Genomic DNA, 19,810 nt, shown 5'->3' with positions numbered 1-19,810 from the left:
TTGTATCTGTATATTTGAATGAGTTGAATGAATTATGTCATGTTAATACCTGCGTAATAAGGTCTGGAACATGTATATCATAATATCATATTGGATCTAAATTTAAAATTTTTTATATTATTAAAAATCTTCATCTTTTCAGCTTCTGACATAATCTTATCACAGCCAACATCTGCTCATTAAGACGATATGGGACTCATCTGTTGTCATAACCCCAAAGTAAAGTTTCATGTCTTTAACTGCAGTAAATTTTTCCTGTATAAGTATACACACACACACACACACACACACACACACACACACACACGCATACACACACACAATGCCATCTTAAAACAAGCTCATATAAAGACGGTTCTTCCAAAATCAACTCCATCTGAGAATTTAAATATTAGTGAAAATAAAAGGCATTCACAGATTTGCAAAACTTTCCCACACTCATTGGTCTGGTTACAAAGTAGGTGGAGACAGACCAGCATCTTAATGGGCCGAGCTTCACCTGCTGTGAAAAGCTGTATCCTTGACAGAAAGGAGAGCAGAGGGTGGACACCGCTCTGGTCGGATAAAAATGTGGATGTACGTGGGATCACAGTGACAGAGATCTGAGTGGGAAGGAGGAGGCGCAGGGAAGGGAATGAGAGACTGAGCTACAGTCTGAGGTTGACCTGAGCATTTGTGTCTAAATAACAGTTTGCTGAAAGTTTATGAGGCCTTTTGCCTCAACTTCAACAAGAATGGCAACTTCTTGGCGAGTTACACTTTTCCTCTGCGCGCTGCTGATGGCGTGCAGAGGCCCAAGTCTGGCTAGCGGGGAATCAGAATGCAGGATGGCAAGGAATTCTCAACCGCAAACCCCAAGCTCAGATAATGGGACAGCTGGAGAAGGTGGTCATGGAGGGGGTACCGTCACCACACTGCCTATTGTGACCTGGAGGTGGGAACATGTCAAGGATCCGTACCTGGTGGCCCTGTGGGTCCTGGTTTGCTGGCTCTGCAAAATGAGTGAGTCCTGCATGGTCCTGGAAGGCTCTTCTGTCCTGACAGGAACACCTCTGAGATTTTTAACCTGCTGTGTTATTATTGATTGAACATAACATCTATTTTTGTCACTCGTTCTATTATTATTTTTTTCAATGACATGCCCTAAAAAACAATTAAAAAAAAAAAAAGAAGCCTGATCTAATGCCCTTCAGCCATATTTAAATAGGGACAAATCATATCATATGTCATCTTAGTGCAATTTACAATATAAGATTAATAACTTTAAGAAGAAACACAAAATTTCCCGTTCCAGCAGGCACTTATGATCGAACAGGCAGAATATTTGGACCTTGAGTGAACCAATCAACCTCAAACGGGTGTTTAAAGGTGGTGTCAGTGTTTGAGATCAGTCTCTGATTACTGTATATCAGTACAATACTTGGGTTTCTTGAAAGGCTAAATAAAGCTAAATTATCATTATTATATTATCATTATTATTATTATATGCTTGAGCTGTGTTGGCCTGTTTATCCAGGATGGACATACAGTGCAGTCCCCGACCCCCAACAGTGACGAACAGGTGGAACTATGTGTGTGTCACATTTACAAAATAAAAGCCCTCAGGCCTGTAGCACGAAGCAAGAGTTCTTCTTATACAGGTAACTTCTGTACGTTTCAGAGTGGAGAACAACAGGTCTGAAATCACAGCCTACTGAGCTCATTTCTCTGGAAATATATTGTCACCAATCCTGGAAGATCCCTCAGACGTCTGTCCGCAGATAGTGGTAGAGTCTAAAGTTTTTTTAATAGAGTCTAATGTCGTCATCTTTCATAATAATAAATTAATAAATTTAAGTTCTTAGACACAACTTTATTCCTCGGTATCTTTTTAAATAGACAGACAGGTGACTCTGAGACAGAACTGAACTGAATGTGACTTATTGAGAAAGTGGCAGGAGCTGAACACAATCGTACTGGGGCTGGACGGGTGCCAGAACGCAACACAAAAACGAAAGGGCAGGCTGACCCACAGAAGGGAAACATTGATGATGACGCAACAAGGAGCAGAACTAGACACAGACAATAAATACACAAAGGAATAATGAGGGAACAGGAAACAGGTGAGAGGCACAGCAAGGGGAAGCAAAACCAAACACAAGAACACAGGACAAAGGAATGTCAAAATAAAACAGGAAGTGAACAACTATAACACACAAGGCAAGAAACCTAGACACAGAAGGACAGGACACACACTGGAACACAGAACTTAAATATAACTAATAATAAGACAGGAAACTAAGATGAATAAACAAAACCAAAAACAAACTGGGACCACAAGAGAAACTCAGTGAAAACAGAACCTCAATAAACTAAACACAAAACAGTGGGCACACGGCCCAGGACCACCACAGCGTCAGGGTACTTGAATCCAAAGATACCCCAGATATTTGCCGCTAGCTTTGTAGTACAGGGCCCTGAGTTAGTTACAGGATGTTTTTTGGATGCTCTAATTTATCAGATGTTCAAAATGAAAGCTTTCTATTTATTTTAAGATAAAGTAACTTGAAGAAGTTACTTTTAGATGAAAGATGGAATGATGTGATTCTTAGTGATTCAAAGGGTCACATTAAAGTCCAGCAGCAATAAATAAATGTTTTATATATATATATATATATATAAACAAATCTTGACATGGACTGAATAATGTGCTAGAAATGAAAGGATGCTGCATCATTTGATGGAAATGAAAATTATCTGAAGAGATCTGCAGAGAATTGATCTCATTGGCTGTTAATATTGATTGATGTTTGTTTTTTTTTATCTTTGTCTTCATCTTCCTTCTCTCAGTCATTGAGGCCAACCATCATGTCACCAACATCATACCCGAGAGTGCCCTGCTCATCTGCTCTGGATTCATTTTGGGTGGGATTATTTGGGGCGCAGACAAGGTGCAGACCTTCTCCCTGACCCCGACGACCTTCTTCTACTACCTGCTGCCTCCAATCATCATAGATTCAGGCTACCACATGCCAAACAAGCCTTTCTTCACCAACCTGGGTGCCATCTTGGTCCACGCCGTCATCGGGACCTGCTGGAATGCTGCCAGCTTGGGGCTGTCGCTGTGGGGGTGTCAGATAGGAGGAGCCATGGGTAAGAGAGGCTTTTCACTTTATTTCAGCACATCTGCTGCCACAACTTACGCAGAGGAAGGGGTCTGTGTATATAAAAGATAGATGGAGCCATCCATAACCATTCATACGCTCCACATTTTGATGAGTTAACAATCGTGCTTTGTTTAGTGTTATGCATTGGAGCAGATTAAACTATAAATATGTGCAATTGAGCAGGAAACACATGAGCATACCTTACTGGCTGCACACAACTAAGAGGGATTCAGTTCATTTGCATAACAAATTCATTTAAAAAGTATTATTCCATGTTGTGTTGATACAAAGGCAAACCAATATTCAAAAAAATGTATGCAAACGAAACACATATCAAATAATGACATAATAGTTATAGCAGTTAAACAACAAAAGACATAAACATGGTCACGATCAGATCAAAGAGTCACAGCCTGCCCCTGTCTTTGTACCAGGCTGCAGACATGCGCTTTAATTAGATGTTAGATTCAACTCATTGTCATTGTGCGCACAAGGCACACAACAAAATGATCGTTCCAGATCACTCATCCAGAGACGAGCATCTGTGGTCATGCAGCCAGAGACTGGCGCTACCGTTAGGCAATGTGGTTTAAGTGCCTTGCCCAAGGACACAACGCAGCGCAGGGACAGGGGCTCGAACCTGCAACCTTCTGGCTGCAAGGCAAGCGCCTACCCACTGCACCACTGCCACTTGATGGGCTTAGTGTGGAATTTTAATTATTGATTGTACTGGAAGCAAAGACATGAAATACAAATGATATTTTTACATTCACAGTGACACAGCTGTGTTGTAGAACTTTGTAAGCCTAAAGGGGCTTGTCTGAGATTTTGCTCCTTTGGTTTAATATTACTGAGCCTGACTGCAGTATCAGGCATTGGGACCAAAGCACTGGATGAGACTGGAGAGAGATTTGACAAAGACTTATGCTAGAAATTACAATGAGAATTTTTATCAAATTTCATGGGGACATTTTCAGTTTGCACCAACGTGGCAGATCGGCCTCAGTAAGGTGTACTTTGCCGTTCTCAGAGTCACTCTCAGCTACAATAAAAATGAGCTGGATTTAACGTATTTCGTGCCCTCTGCATCTGCACAGGTGACCTGAACATCGGTCTGCTGCAGTATCTTCTTTTCGGCAGTCTGATGGCTGCTGTGGACCCCGTGGCTGTCTTAGCTGTGTTTGACCAGGTCCACGTCAATGACGTCCTCTTTATCATCGTGTTTGGAGAGTCGCTGCTGAACGACGGTGTAACTGTGGTTCGTACCCTTCATATGGTCACACCTTAGCGTTACTTAACAGTTTGTGAGTTTGCTGAGACATCATCACAGGAATGAACACTTTGAAGACATGAAGAAAGTAAAAGCTTCAGTGTTATTAGTTTTATCCTCACTGAGGCCTCGCCACCTTACCTGGAATTCTCTGTTCAATAATAACTTTCTATGAGGTGGTTCACACAAAGGAGTCTTGAGTTCATTGGAGTTGTAGGATGAAATTCCTCCTGAAAGTGGAAACATTTTTTAAATCACAATGTCAGAGACCTCGGACTTAATCATTAGAGGTTGTCAGTAAATTCAAAGCTGAATCTGGTGCTTGGTCAACAATACAGCATTAAATCTATGCTGCAGACCGGTGTGCACCTTCCCAGAAGCGTAACTACCTTTCACAGTGATACAACAACTGTGAAAGGTCTGTTTGGGAGCAAGATGCAGTGCATCCACACACAGCACATTGTATTGCACAAGGCCAGCATCTCAGTGAAACCCAATGTAACTGTCTGTAATTGTGTCTAACTTGCTCATTGTGCAAATACAATAGCTAATTTTCTCCCATTTGGAAATGGCCTTATAACCCTTCCCAGATTGATGGGCAGTAACAGTAACGTTAACGCCTCGTGGCATCGTGCTAACACACACCTGAATGCATCAGACCCACAAAATGCCAAAACTTTAACTTTATCATTAACTTTTCTTCTTCTTCTCTCAGGTACTCTTCAATGTGTTTGATGCATTTGTGTCACTGGGAGGACCCAGAATTAATGCTGCGGAAATAATTAAAGGAATAGGTAAGAGAGGACATTTATTAAGCTGTTAATGGAGCATTTGTCTGTGCGTGTGGTGTAACTGCCCACAGTCGGCTCAGCAGACAGCACAGAGGCTCTGATTTTGGAGCTGCTGAGATGTTTACACAGGATTGTTTGGGATAAAATAATCCACTAAATATCTGGCATGTGGCCCACAACATAAAATGGAGTCAGACAGAAACACTGGCCTTTTACAGCAATTAAAGCAATATGAGCTCCTGCAGCCAAATGTGTTGGCCATCCTAAGCTACCACATGCATGCCTTTAGCCACTCCTTGAATTAATTAAGCACCTCTTGTACTGTCACTGCCCTGCAAGGCCAGTCGGTTGCAGAGGGGTGTGAATAATAGCAATAGATACACAAACATAAATTTTTATGCATGTTTCATCCCTCTCTACAGTTTCCTTCTTTGTGGTCGCATTTGGTGGTTCCCTGGTGGGCGTAGCGTTCGGCATAATAATTTCACTTCTGACCAGATGCACGTATAAGGTCCAGATCATTGAGCCAGGCTTTGTCTTTATCTTGGGATACCTTTCCTACCTGACTGCAGATATGCTTTCTCTGTCTGCTATCCTTTCGTGAGTATTTCACAGCTGAAATATGATTTGTAAATGTAAATGTAGTAAACATATTTAAATGCACAAAGTTTACTTCTTCATTTCCTTTCTGTAGGACTACCTTCTACGGGGTGTTCTGTCAGAAGTATGTCTATGCAAATATGGACGAGAACTCAGCCCACACGGTCAAATACGCCATGAAGGTTTTCGCCAACGGAGCAGAAACCGTCATCTTTGTCTTCCTCGGCATCTCGGCCATCGATAAGTTAATCTGGGTTTGGAACACGGGCTTCATCCTCCTCACGCTCCTCTTCATCTTGGTGTATAGATTCATGGGTGAGATTTTGTTCTTTTGCTCTTACACTGTGATGTAAAAGATTGATGTATTTTGCAAAGAACTTTTCTGCCGCTGCTGCACCAAGATAGACGCATTTATGAGAATGTATGACCATCAAAATTTGCCTGAAATGCATCAAAAAATCATGAAGATTTATTAGAAAAAAACTGTAAAAAATTCTTTGTGTGTTTGTGTGTGTACTGCAGGTGTGTTTTTCCTCAACTGGTTCCTCAACAGGTACAGGCTGATCCCCCTGGAGTTTGTAGAGCAGGTGATTATGAGCTATGGTGGCCTGCGAGGAGCTGTTGCGTACGGTCTGGCTGTGATGTTGGATGAGAACAGGATAAAGGAGAAAAACCTGATGATCGGCACTACTCTCATTGTAGTGTACTTCACTGTCATCCTGCAGGTATTCATGTTTTTGGCTGGTTAATTGGCTAAAAAGTTAGATTTGGACACTAGTTTCTTCTTTCTGAATCACACAGTCTGCACTGGAGCTAAATTTTGCACATTTCTGCTCGACTCTGTTGCAGGGAATCACGATGAAACCTCTCGTCCTGTGGCTTAAAGTGAAGAGAAATGAAGTGCGCGACAAATCACTCCTAGAAAGAGTGACAAATACGGTAAACCTCAAAGAAAATTTTCATATTTCACCCAGAGGCTTAAACAACTATTTTATGTCCAATCCTTACAGAGTCCTTCTCTCTTTTTCCTTTTTAGTTGTTTAATCACACTCTGGTTGGCATAGAAGACATATCAGGACAAATAGGAGATAACTACTTCAGGAACAAGTATGTAATGACTTCATCTATGAATTGAAAATGTTTTCTCATTTTAAATGAGGCTACAAGGATCTCTTTTCTTTTTGCAAAGGTGGAGGGAGTTTGAGAAGAAATGGTTGATGTGGGCTTTGATGAAGCCGTCTGTGAGGAAGAAACAAGACCAAATCTTTGATGTCTTCCATCAGCTGAACCTCAAGGATGCTGTGGAATATGTGGCTGAAGTGAGCTTCATTTGTTGAGCGGTTTTAAGTATATTTAGCCCATCAAAGGAAACTGATAAGACTGTCATCTTCCTGTCGCAGGGCGAGCAAGGAGGTTCTCTGGAGTTCATCCGTAATGAAAGCGCCTTTTTGGACTTCAAGAAAAAGTTTGAAGATGAATACTCAGACATGATGCCTGACATCATGACGTACATGTCAAATGGTACAATGTCCAGGTGAGCAATCCGGATTTTTTTTTTAACAATCACAGGAGGCCTGTGAGCAGACTTAATCCCGCCTGCTCAGATGCTCAGCAGTGACCACAGTTTTTCCTCAAACCTGCGAACAAAATTAAACTATTGAATTCCATCTTCTACCGCGCATCTGGCTCCAATTCACCGCATGTTTTAAAATGCAAACCAGAGCCGATGCAGTATTTCTTGGTCGCTAACATGACTGATTTGCTCTGCAGAGACCCCATTCCATCAGTGAGCTTGGAAATGCATGAGCAGACCATGAAGGCTATGAGGGAAGCTGAGGAAGTGAATGCTCACCACCTTCTGGATCAGCATCTCTACAAGAGCAGAAAAGAGGTAACCAGCAGATTCAATCATTACGTCAGTGGGTTACTGAAGCAGCTCAGTGCTGCACTTCCGTGTGGTTACAGTAGTTAAAGATGCAGCAAACACCTTATTAACTCTTTAAGTGACCAAAGCTATTTATTAGCTAAAAACAATCACCTGTTATATTGTTCTGGTTATTTTTTAACACCAGTGACTCTATTTTAACTTTACAACAAATTATGAAATCATCACAGTTTGGGTGTTTTCTATTTTCTTTGTCTTTTGTTATTTTCTATATCCTTTTTTTTAATGCACAAAGTTTCTTCTTCAGTGTTTCTGCAGGAATTAATCTTGTTACACTTGAAAATTAAAACATTGAAACCTAAAAATCAAAACACTGAGATCAGCTGTTTTGCTGGGACTGTGGCTGAGCTTGGCTTCATGACCAGCCTCTTTGATTCTTTGATTTTTATGAATGAGGAACAAACTGCCCTCTCATCCTCTCGTTTGTAGCATCGACACGGATTCAGTCGTAACAATTTCGAAATAAACAGAGATGCAAAAGAGGTCCAGGAGATCTTCCAGAGAACCATGAGGAACCGGCTGGAGTCCTTCAAGTCTGCAAAGATGGGAGTCACACCACCAAAAACAATTACCAAGCACACAAAGAAAGAACAGCAGAAGGTAAAGTTTGAATTTGATGGCATCTCAAAAAAATTGGGACTAGGACATGTTAACCTCTGCCCTTTATTTCTGAGAAACTTTAAGATGCTCCTTTAATATCCAATCATGTTACTGACCTGTTGCTAATTAACCTAATTAGCTGCAAATTGTTCCTCCAGCTTTTTCTTTTTGGTGTCACTTGGTTTTCCAGCCTTTTGCTGCCTAGTCCCAACTTTTTAAGATCTGTTATGTTTTTTACAATATTTGTTCCAACTTGATCAGAACTGGGATTGTACTTTTTTATCAGATGTGACATAAATCAGTGTTTCAGTCCTTTGCTTTTTTTTATTGTGTTTGCAAGAGAGAGTAATTATATATAATTCCAGTTTTTGAAACGTGGGATCAGATCATTCTCCTTCCTGTTACAGATGCCAAATGGAAAGTCAATGGACAAGAAAAAAAGCAGCTATTCTGGTGATGAAGGTTGGTTTGTTTTTTTCATATTTTAAATCTGTAAGCACTTAGCGAACCAATGAAAAGCCTCTGATTTCCATTTTTAGACTTTGAGTTCTCAGAGGGAGACAGCGCCTCTGGCTATGGCCCATCATGCACCCCTTTCCCCATGAGAGCCACTAACAGAACAGGAGGTAAAATTGATCAAATGTATCCATCCTCTATCCAACTGAGAGCAAATATATTTATTTTCAAAAGTGACAGAAGAGAGCAGCAGGAATATTTACAACTATCAACACAGCTAATGCAGAAAAATACAAATGAAGGACCTTGATACACACTATTGATGAACTCAATATGACTTTCTTGACATCGTTACATAGTAACCAGTTCTGAAACTTTTCAGTCATTCTGTGTTTCTGTTTGTGAGAATAAGGTCAGGTGATTTGTCACCTTTCTCACATGTGGTTTAGGTAAGGGTAGGCTGCACCAGACTACATCCATCTCCTGGACTTTGTACTAGTGGACTGATACGTTAAAGACCAGCTAATGTTTGATCCATCTCTGTTGAACATTTCCGTTCTCACCTGTTAAGAGTTCCGGGCTGCATGTGTGAAACTGGCTTATTATTATGGGGGAACTGGGTTGCATATTTAAAAGCCTAATTTTGTTCTGACTCTAGAAATGAACATTTGTGAAATGGTTTCAGAGCACAAGTCATATTGAGTTTGATTTATGTTTACAGATAAGAGGGTCCAAGCCAAGTGAAGAACCTGTTTAATCTACCTGAGATAGGGTTACTGGAGCCTGACACAATCTGGCATGGGGGGAGGTTGGGGCTCGAGGGAGAGCGCCTTGTGGTTGGGCCTTAGTCCATAGGGCCAGGCTGGGAGCAGCCTAAGGAGGAGATATGGGCCCACCCTCCTGTTGGACCGCTGTAGGGGTCGGGTGCAATGTGTGTTGGACAGCAATCAAGGGCGGTGTCATGTCCTGGGCCGGTGGCCCAGTGTTTTATGTTTTCTTGGTATTGTTTCTGTTTTCTCGGGTTGTGTTTTGTTATCTTTTGTATTTGCCCTCAGTCATTTCTAGTTCCTTGTGTCTCCCAGTATTCTGTCAGGTTTGCGTTTCTGTTCCCTCGTCATACTTCCTGTTTTATTTTGATAGTCGTCCAGCCCCTGTCTGTTGTATTCAGTTTTGCTTCCCCCTGGTCTCGTCTTAGTTATCAGTGTCACCTGTGTTCCCACCTGTTTCCTCTTCCCCCATCAGCCCTTCTGTGTATTTAAGTCCTGCGTTTTCTCTGCCTGTTGTTGCGTCGTTGATGTTTTCGTGCCAGCGTGGTCCCGTCCTCCCTGTGTCTTCCCTTCGTCTCCCTTCTGAAGGATTTTGTATGCGTTTCCCCCCAACCATAATAAACACCTTTTAAGTTATGCCGTTCTCTGGAGTCTTACGTTTTGGTCCTTCCTCGCCCGTCTCAGTGGCGGCCGTGACAGGCGGAGGCCCTGGCGAACCGATCCTGGTCCAATCACCAGCTATTGGGACATCAACTACCTGATAGGCAAGAAGCGACTCAGGAGGGGCAAAGTGGTGCTCTACTAACATGGTGTACAGCATGGGTGGGACACTGCTGACTTCAACTGAGGATAAAGTCGGGCAGTGGAAGGAACACTTCGAGGACCTCCTTAATTCCACTGATATGTCTTTGGTCAATACTGGCCAGTCTATGTCCCTGCCCTCACCTATGGTCATGAGCTCTGGGTAGAGACCGAAAGAACAAGATCACAGATACAAACGGTGGGAATTAGCTTCCTCTGAAGGCTGGCCTCTTCCTTAGAGAGAGGGTGAGACATGTAGTTATTCAAGAGCGGCTCAGAGTATAGCTGCTACTCCTCCACATTGAAAGGAGCCAGATGAGGTGATTTGAGGATCTGACTAGGATACCTCATGGGTGCCTCCTGGGTGAAATGATCCTGGCATGTCCTACTGGGAGGTAGACACACCACACCCAGGAGAAATTATATCTCTCAGCTGGCCTGGGAATGGCTTGGTGTTCTCCTGGACAAGCTGGGAAGAGGGAAGTGTGTGCTTTTCTGCTTATGGTGCTGCCCTCGTGACTCCAAGAGGGTGGGTGGATGGATGGATGGATGGATGGATGAAAATCAAGAGCTTCATGACTGAAAGCAGAAAGGAGTTTTCCCTTAAACTAAAAACAAGCTTTAGTTAGGAAAAAGGTTCTTATCAATAATAAAGAATGAATGATTATGCATACGCCACACTGTGATTATTTCAGTATCAACCCTGTGAATAGTTAAGCTCATCAAAAGATTTGATGTTAACTGTCTTGAACACCAACTTAAGGTGAACTAAGAAAGATAAATATGTGAGTGTAAGCAACTGGATTTGGTTGTTTTGTTTTTTTTGAAGGGGGGGGGTGGCATTTTAAATGTTAATAAAAAAAACTCAAAGAACAGAGTGCCTTTAAGTTTTATGCTTTCTTTTTTAAACTGTGTTAAATGAGACTAAACATAGCTGAAAGAGATGAGCAGTAGATAACGATGTCACTCATGTAAAAATGTAATGCAGAGATCAGCAGTGGCCCTAATACTGATTCAGTCTCTTTCTTTCACCCAGCTGGAATTGATAACCCAGCCTTCATGCTGGACCTGGACCCCACGGATTCACTGCAGATCCCTCCTTGGCTGCTGGAGAGTGAGCTCAACAGCAGCATGGTGGCTCCGTCGCAGCGAGCCCAGGAGCGTCTGCCCAGGACGCCAAGCAACCTGAACCGTCTGACCCCTCTGCGCTTCAGCATTCGCTCCTCTGACACCCAGCAGACGGATAGCGATCTGTTACCTCCACCACCTCCTTCTCCTCCTCCCACAGATAATACCCAGAAATAGCTGGATCCCAACCTCAACACCCTTCTGTCTTACTTGAACCTCCCATAAAGACACAAAAAAATCCTCAGACTAATTTACCATCTACTGTTGTTGTTTATGTTTAGTTGTTGTTGTATTTAGCTCCTGTGTTTCTGCATAAAACATTCAGTTTCATAAGCTCTGTGCTCTTGAGACAACTCCCCCTGTTTAGGTTCACCCTCCACTGTGTAAAAAAAAAAAAGTGCACTCAAAGCAAGGCGTGTGATTCACAAGGACGTGCAGGACAGTTATATATTCTCCAGTTGTTCGTAGTTCATTGAAATCATTGCTTAAGTATCTTTTTAATACCTTTTTAATATGATGGTAAAAAATTAAAACAATGTAGATTTTGTGTAGATAATAATAAAAAGAGTGTTGAAATTAAAATGATTGCAGAATGCAACTAAAACTTTCACCACCAGGGCGCACTATTTCCCAGTGGGTGTGCTGAGACGCACGATGTGAGAGACAAAATTTTACCAGCATTATAAAATCCACCTGCTGCATAGGTGAGTGAGTGGAAACCATTTAAACACCTGAACAGATCCACTCACTTCAACGTGAGAGGACATCCTGAATATGATTGTCACAGATGCTCCACCCACCTGTTTTTCATTGTTTCTGTTTGGGAGGCTCAGCCAATCAGGAGAAAGTCAGTATAAAGACAGAGGATGAACTGAGAGGCTGCACCAAGGCCCAGCAGAAAATAAATGAAGGTGATTATGAAGCATGAATCATGTAAATCTGCTCTAGTCCAAGAATAAAAATCTGTATATTCATAATGTGTCCACTTTTGGGTCATTCTCTGAATTCGTGCACTTTGTGTCTCCCAGGTTTACCTCAAAGATTTTCATATAAAGTAAACCACAACATTTCTTTCAAAACAAGAAATGGAAATAGCCATGTGTCTTTACAATAAAACACACAAATATTTTTTTAAAAATTATGTTTTAAAAATTTTTATGGATTGCAGAGATATAGAGGTCAGCCAAATGAGCATGTCCCCACTGATCAACATTATGCTTTCTCTGAATATAAAACAAATAAAAATAGCCACTAACCACAAGTTATTTCTACTAATCTAAAAAATTTGCTGGTATTCTTTAGCCTAAAAAAAAGAAATATGAGAAAAAAAATATGACTTATTTATAAAATAGTACTTTTTAATCATGTCCCCCAGTTTTGTTTATTATTTTTTTAGGATAAAGCAAAGAGCTGTCTTGGAAAAAAGTATTAATTTCTTGTTTTCCTCATGCCATATGCTGCTTCATACCCTATCTAATGTGGACTTGTGGCTACTTTTAGCTAAAATCTAACCCCGTAACATTCAACCCCATAACAAACCCCACTGTTACGGGGTCGAGGGTTGGACTGTTCTTAAGTCAAGCAGCCCCTTTTCTCTAAATGTTATTTCATGATTATTATTTTCAGATTGCAGCTATCAGATGGCTAAATCAAATGCAGAGAGAAAGGTGTATTTTCATGTTCTTATTGATAATTATGGGAATCAAGTTTTGACTTGTACTAGAAGGAGGTTTTATAAGTAATTGCTGGCTAATATGGCTCCATCAGCCTTTTTCCTTTGCAGATTCATAATCTTTGTCAAATGTCCTTCATTTTCATATACTACTTGCTATATTTCAGACATGACTAAATTTTCACAGTCATGACCGCGTGACCTTGAAGGATAAAGGTCAAGATTAAGTGCTAATGCCAGGGTCATAATGTAAATGTAGCCCCAAATCAAATAGGTACCTGTACAATTGCTAAGAAAGTGACTGAAAGCCTATTTGAAGATGTACTACATTTTATTTCAGTCACAGAATAAAATTTATTCTGTGACTGAAATAAAATGTAGTACAGTCACAGAATAAAATCAGTTTTTTCATTGTTTTACCATTAAAATGAATTAACGACTTGCCCCCAAATTTGCTGGATTCAAATCCCTCTAGAATGTGAACCCCTGGTCTGATTTTCAAAAACTAAACTGTTCTGTAATTTGTGTGAACATTTCTATCAATTTAGCATAGAATCTAAATCAAACTGACAACTGTATCCAAGTACCTATTATTAGTTCAGAGTTTAGTTAACGCTCAATTGCCATTTTTAAGAGCTGACAACAATGCACTTTTTTTTTAAACTGCAGATAGCACAAATGGCAGAATCAAGCACATATAAAATTATTTTAATATTAACATTTATAGTTAAGAGTGTAACTGTGTTGTGATGTCAGTAGTTAAATTGTTAAACTGATTACAGTGAAACAGATTTTGTATACAGCATTCAGTCTTTGTTGTCCTTCATTTTTTCTTCTCACAAGATAGATCCGTTCAATCTAAATGTGATATTATTTTAAAACAATGTTAAATATTATATATTTAGTGTTGTTTCTTTCCTCTTGTTTGTTTTAATGAATTAAAATCAATTTCAACTTGATTAAATGTCATTTATTCAACCCTGTTACAGTGTGTTCAACCCCGTTACTTGATACGTTGTTATACATTTTTTGATAGTAATAACAAATATTACACTAATGTTTGTTGAGCTGTATGCAAAGTTTAGAGGACAAGTAGAAAACATACAAAAGCCTGATCTAATGTTTATGCTAAAGTGCATTTTCATGATTTATGAAGACTGCTTGTACATTAAGTTGCCATATTCTACTTGACAGTCAAATTATTATTATTCAGAATCAAATAAAATATACTTACAATAAGTTAGTTTACACAAGGGACAGGTGACAAAAAGGAACTGGAAGAATTAGGTATATTTCTCAGTAACCTGAGAACCCAAAGTGCACCGAATTCAGAGAATGACCGTATTCATTTTCTAATAATAGAACAGGTGTGTTATTCACAACAGCATCTTGCTAATAAAGGCATTCACAGACTTTACCATTGAGTAAAGTGGCCAAACTTATTGGTCTGGGTACAAAGTGGGAGGAGGCAGACCAGCATCTTAATGGGCTGAGCTTCACCTGCTGTGAAAAAGCTGTATCCGTGAGAAGGAGGTGCAGGAAAGGGTCTGAGACACTGAGTTACAGTCTGAGGTTGACCTGTGCATTTGCATCAACAGTCTAAATAACAGTTTGCTGAAAGTTTATGAAGCATTTTGCCAAAGAATGGCAACTTTTTGGCGATTTCCACTGTTCTTCTGCGTGCTGCTGATGGTGTGTGAAGGCCCCAGTCTGGGGGAAGAGGAAACCCCAAGCTCACAGACAGACACTGGGATGAATTCAAGCCATGACACAACTGGAGAAGCTGGTGATGGTGAACACGGAACACCCATCACTACACTGCCTATTGTGACCTGGAGGTGGCATCATGTCAGCGATCCGTACCTGGTGGCCCTGTGGGTCCTGGTTTCCTGGCTCTGCAAACTCAGTGAGTCCTGCAAAGTCCCATTTATGGAAGGTTCTTCTGTCCTGACATCTATCGGATACACCTCCGCTCCTGAGACAGTTTTAATATGTCGTGTTTAGTTTAGGGTTGCACATAACAGTTGTTTTGTTACTGGTTTATCTTTAAATTTTTTAAAAATACGTGCACATAAACTTTATGGGAAGAGTAAAGAAAGGTCTGTTCTAATGCGGTGAGGCTTCGTTTTCCCAAACACTATTCCAAATTATGAGAGCTCAGTTTATGACAGAGGGGTTAGATAGTGAATTTTGTCAGTGACTGCAGTAAAGGACTGCTTCTTCTGAGTGAGGTGGTGAAAATACACACATTCATCACTTAAGCAGAAGTAAAAACACTTGTGTTAAAAAAACAAAAAGTGCTGCTTCAGCTTCTTCATACAAGGAAAAGTGAAAAAGCACAGGCTCGGAAATGTGCTCAAAAATCTAGGTGTGATTTTAATAGCTGCTTTAAAGCAAATAAGTGCTAAAATGAGTTTTTATCATCTCAGAGTTACTGAGTAAAGCTCTATCTTCCGCAAAGGACCTGGACAAAGTTATTCATGCTTATATTACTTCCCGCCTGGACTGCTGTAATTCCCTGTACTTTGGCACAGATCAATCATCTGTGCGCCGCCTGCAGGTAGTCCAGAACGCGGTAGCTCGTCTTATAACTGGTATAAAAGGGTGTGAACACATTACCCCGGTCCTTTCATCCCTTCATTGGCTCTCTGTTTGTTTTAGAATAGATTTTAAGATTTTATTGCTTACTTTTACAGCTGCAAACGGGCTGAGCTGTAAGAGCGTTGAGGTCATCTAACCAGCTGCTGTTACAGAAGCCTAAAACTAGATTAAAAAAGAGGGCTGATCAAGCTTTTGCAGCAGCAGCAACAAAACTATGGAATGATCTACCACTCCATATCTGCACAGCTCAGATGATACACACATTTAAATCTTGGCTAAAAACAAACCTCTTCTCTTTGACATTTGGCTGCAGTGTAACCTCCTTTTAGACGATTGCTTTTTATGGTATGTTTTGAAATTTAAACCTAAAAAGTACATTACTCCCTTCATACTCACTCCTCTTCTGTAGATGCTGAAGCACTGCGAATGCAGCTTATTGACATCTGTACTAGAACAATCATTCAAGCTCACTTTAAGAGTATAGTACCATAACAGACATATTCATTTTATGTTTTTTTTCCTCTTTTATATTGTACCATGATGATAGATGCAGTAACAGGATGGTGTTTTATGCGTTATTGTTCCCGCAGTCAAATTGATTTGATGTCAGGAAGACACACAGGGATATTTGTATTAAAATGACAGGAGAACTTCCACGCTCAAGGACGCTACACATACCTGAAAGTTCCCGTAACAGTAACAAAGCGTTTGTACGCTGTTGTGTGAGTGTGGCTGAATATTTCTATTTCAGTATCACTGTCACTCTCTGAGCCAGCAGATTGCACTCTTTGTCCCAGAGACATCTGAGCTGCAGGAGAGCAACCTCACTGTCCAAAGATATCCATCATAATTTGAAAGAGCATTTTTGGACCAAAGCATTTCAGAGAATTTTATTCACAGTTACTCAGAATCTGACCCATGTGAGTTAGTTCATATTATAGGTCGATTCGATCAGCCTCTTTCTCTGATTAGTGGATACATTTGAGCTGCTTTGACAATTAAAGCTTCTTTCATCTCTAAGATAAATGATCAAATCTGATGTAAGAACTCAGATTTAAAACTCAACCTGTTCATCTGTCTCCTGTCTGCATTTTTCAGCTTGGACATGAAGTATTTTAGCCCAGCTTAGACAAAACTGCATCTTCAACTATAAGGTGACATTCCCCACTCAGAGCTGCTTCTGTCTGCCTCTTTCTTCACCCTGGTGGAAAATGTCATACAGCTCATAGTGCACTTCTACAGATCAGTTCACGTGAGGCTTTAAGAGCCTGTGGTTGCAAATCCAAAACATTATAGCGAGTTATGGCATGAAGTGGAAAACACCCCTTTAATTAACATTTAACAAGCTGTTTGACTTTGTTTCCATAAACATTAACTTGATGCATAGGCCGCATTGTCTCTTCACCTTTCATAGTGGGTAGTCCCACGTATCCTCTGGAGGTAATAAAGGAAGCCCTGAAGCACCTTTCCTTAGAGTTTGGAGAATTCAGCCAGCTGTTATCATGGCTTCAAAGTAGATACTTCTGGGACTATTTGACATTCCCCGACTTTTGTGTCAGTTTTTCAAAATAAAATCCCCAATTTTCTTATTGTAAGACCTCAAGAGGTACCCAGGAGGCATCCTAGTCCTTTTCCCTCAACTGACTCCTTTCGATGTGGAGGAGCAGTGGCTCTACTCTAAGCCCCACCTGAATGGCTGCACTCCTCAACCTGTCTTCAAGGGGGAGGCCAGCCATCCTTCAGAGGAAGCTCATTTCCACCACTTGTATCCGTGATGTCGTTCTTTTGGTCACTACCCAAAGCTCGAGACCATAGGTGAGGGCAGGCTTTTACATTCAGCGCTCTCTTCACCATGATGGACCAGTACAGTGTCCCCATCACTGCAGACCCAATCCATCCGTCAATCTCTTGCTCTCCTCTCCCCTCACTCATGAACAAGACACTGAGATACTTAAACTCCTCCACTTGGGGCAGTAATTTTTATTTCTATTATTTTTTTTTTTATGTAAATAACATCTGTAAGTATTAGAAAACTGTCAAAACCTCATTTGGCACTTGGACCTGTCCAGTGAACCAGAATGTGGATTAACAGTGTGACAGTATGGACTTCTCTGCTATACTTCTCCTGCCAAACTTCTCACTGCCTTGCTCCAGTATTCGACTGCTGAGCTCCTGAAACTCCGCTTTCTGCCAGCTGTCCCACCACAGTGCTTGCACCTCTGCCCGGACATCATTTGTCTTCTTTGTCAGAAACACATCCACCATGGATCACAACTTAGCTTTAACACTGACAACTCTTCTCCCATCAACTCCGTCTGGTCTTCATCTCACCACCAGCCGAGAAAATCCCATAGGAGAGTGGGCCGCAGTGTGCTGCCCAGCCTGGCGCTGCCACTTCAATCGATCTCCAATTCGGAGATCCGCTCACTCTTGACCAAAGGACCTGTCCTCCAGGATCTTAGCAAGAACTGCAAGTATGACTTTTTGTGTCTAACAGAAACATGGCAACAACTAAATGACTTTTCCCAGCTAAATGAGGCAGTTCCCCAGGGTTTGTTCACACCTGTCAGCCCCGTGGCACAGGGCGTGGTGGAGGCATCACAGTAATTGGAAAGTCTCACCTGTTTCTGTGCCAATCCACCGGTCAAACAAATCTCTTACCATAAAACTGAACAGACATCACCGACCATAGTACGAAGTCAGGCCCCAGAATGAAGGACTCACAGACGGGCTTAATCTTGAAGGGTTAGTTTATTAGGGGAAGGACAGGAGACATAAAATACACACTAAATAGGGATGGGCCAGGGCTAAATATAAAACGAAGTGGCTGGGAGACACACAGCAGGGAAACATAGACGATGACACAACAAAGAACCGAGAAAAACTGAGGGCTTAAATACACACACTAGGTAATCAGGGCAAGTGGAAACAACAGGGAACAACAGGTGAAACAAATTAAACTAATAACACAGAGGAAACAAAACTAGACACAAAGTACAGGGAACATGAGACTGTCAAAATAAAACAGGAAGTAACCCAACATGGTACGGTACACACGGACTAAACACCACGGAGGACTGGCACACAGAGGGAACTAAACAGGGATCAAGACACGAGTAAACAGACACGGGACAGAGACGCAGACTAGTCACAACACTGGGAATAAAACTCAATACAAAAACACAGGAGCCCAGGAACATGACAAAAGGACAAAACAGACACAAGAACACAGACGCATAGGAGACAGGGACAAAGGGAACTAGGAAATCAAAATGTAACAGTAACTAATAACAAGACAGGAACTAAGATGAATGATCAAAACAAAACAAACAGAATAACACAACTCAGTGAAAACAGAACCTACAAGAGTAAAACCCAAAACTCTGGGCACACTGCCCAGGACCATGACACCTGAGCTCAACCCGGATTTTTTATCAGTAAATTCTCTACATTCCTCACACACATTTCCTCCCTTTCCACAAACATCATTCTGCTCGGTAACTTCAGTGTACATATTGACAATACTCTTAACTGCCTCAATAAAGGTTTTATATCCTGTCTGGACAGTTTGGGTTGCGGCAGTTTCCATTCAGAGGGTCATACGCTGGACCTGCTGGGGACATTGGTATAGAAAATCTCCCCAGCATCAACTACCCATCCACTCCTGATGAACTGCTCTCCTCCCACTACAGCAATGGCCTACACAATCTCCTGGACACCCTGGCTCCTTTGAAAACTTGGACTGTGTCCTTCACACACTCTGCACCTTGGTTTACATCTGAACTCTGTCAGCTGGAACGACTCTACAGAAAAACTGGACACAGTATTGATAAGGACATGTTTAAGAATTGCTGTCTCCTCTATAAGGACTCTCTCTCCACTGCAAAATCCAATTATTGTACAGACAAGGAAATCATTCTCTCCAGTTAACAAATCACTACACCTGACTCCCTCCCTCCCCATTTCTACTCAGCTGAGCAGCATTCATCAACAGTTAGTCTCTAACATCACATCCATGTCACCCTTCTCAGCT

At 41.2% G+C, this 19,810-nt stretch overlaps 2 protein-coding genes across 4 annotated transcripts in view; both read left to right on the top strand.

Annotated features, from left to right (window-relative positions):
* The first annotated feature begins 524 nt into the window (after positions 1-524).
* Positions 525-12,471, top strand: LOC115787985 (sodium/hydrogen exchanger 3-like). 3 transcript variants are annotated; one of them, XM_030740821.1, is made up of 16 exons: positions 525-1,002; positions 2,830-3,132; positions 4,244-4,404; positions 5,132-5,210; positions 5,630-5,807; positions 5,902-6,122; positions 6,330-6,532; positions 6,657-6,746; positions 6,844-6,914; positions 6,997-7,126; positions 7,208-7,341; positions 7,578-7,698; positions 8,182-8,352; positions 8,760-8,814; positions 8,892-8,978; positions 11,413-12,471. In XM_030740821.1, the coding sequence occupies exons 1-16, from the start codon at positions 705-707 to the stop codon at positions 11,679-11,681; spliced, it is 2,571 nt and encodes an 856-aa protein (XP_030596681.1). In that variant the 5' UTR covers positions 525-704; the 3' UTR covers positions 11,682-12,471. The 3 variants fall into 3 exon arrangements, with proteins under 3 accessions (XP_030596681.1, XP_030596682.1, XP_030596683.1); XM_030740822.1 differs by lacking the exon at positions 8,892-8,978; XM_030740823.1 differs by lacking the exons at positions 7,578-7,698; positions 8,182-8,352; positions 8,892-8,978 and having other exon boundaries at positions 7,208-7,272; positions 8,792-8,814.
* Positions 12,472-14,820: 2,349 nt separating this feature from the next.
* The window catches only part of slc9a3.1 (solute carrier family 9 member A3, tandem duplicate 1), a 35,279-nt gene continuing 30,289 nt past the window's right edge, over positions 14,821-19,810 (top strand). Inside the window, exon 1 of the mRNA XM_030740978.1 lies at positions 14,821-15,082. Coding sequence (XP_030596838.1) covers positions 14,821-15,082 — 262 coding nt within the window. The remainder of the gene's footprint in view (positions 15,083-19,810) is intronic.

This window comes from Archocentrus centrarchus, chromosome 11 (genome assembly GCF_007364275.1).
Source record: "Archocentrus centrarchus isolate MPI-CPG fArcCen1 chromosome 11, fArcCen1, whole genome shotgun sequence".
NCBI lineage: Eukaryota > Metazoa > Chordata > Actinopteri > Cichliformes > Cichlidae > Archocentrus > Archocentrus centrarchus.
Note: the sequence above shows the minus strand (reverse complement) of the source record. Positions and strands in the feature narration are given on the sequence as shown.

What these genes read in the sequence shown, in the direction of transcription:
- LOC115787985 (XM_030740821.1), top strand. Translation starts at nt 705, where the DNA reads ATGAGGCCTTTTGCCTCAACTTCAACAAGAATGGCAACTTCTTGGCGA. An exon ending in CTGTGGAATATGTGGCTGAA is followed by an intron (nt 7,127 to 7,207) that starts GTGAGCTTCATT and finishes TTCCTGTCGCAG; the next exon opens with GGCGAGCAAGGAGGTTCTCT. An exon ending in TCAAATGGTACAATGTCCAG is followed by an intron (nt 7,342 to 7,577) that starts GTGAGCAATCCG and finishes TTTGCTCTGCAG; the next exon opens with AGACCCCATTCCATCAGTGA.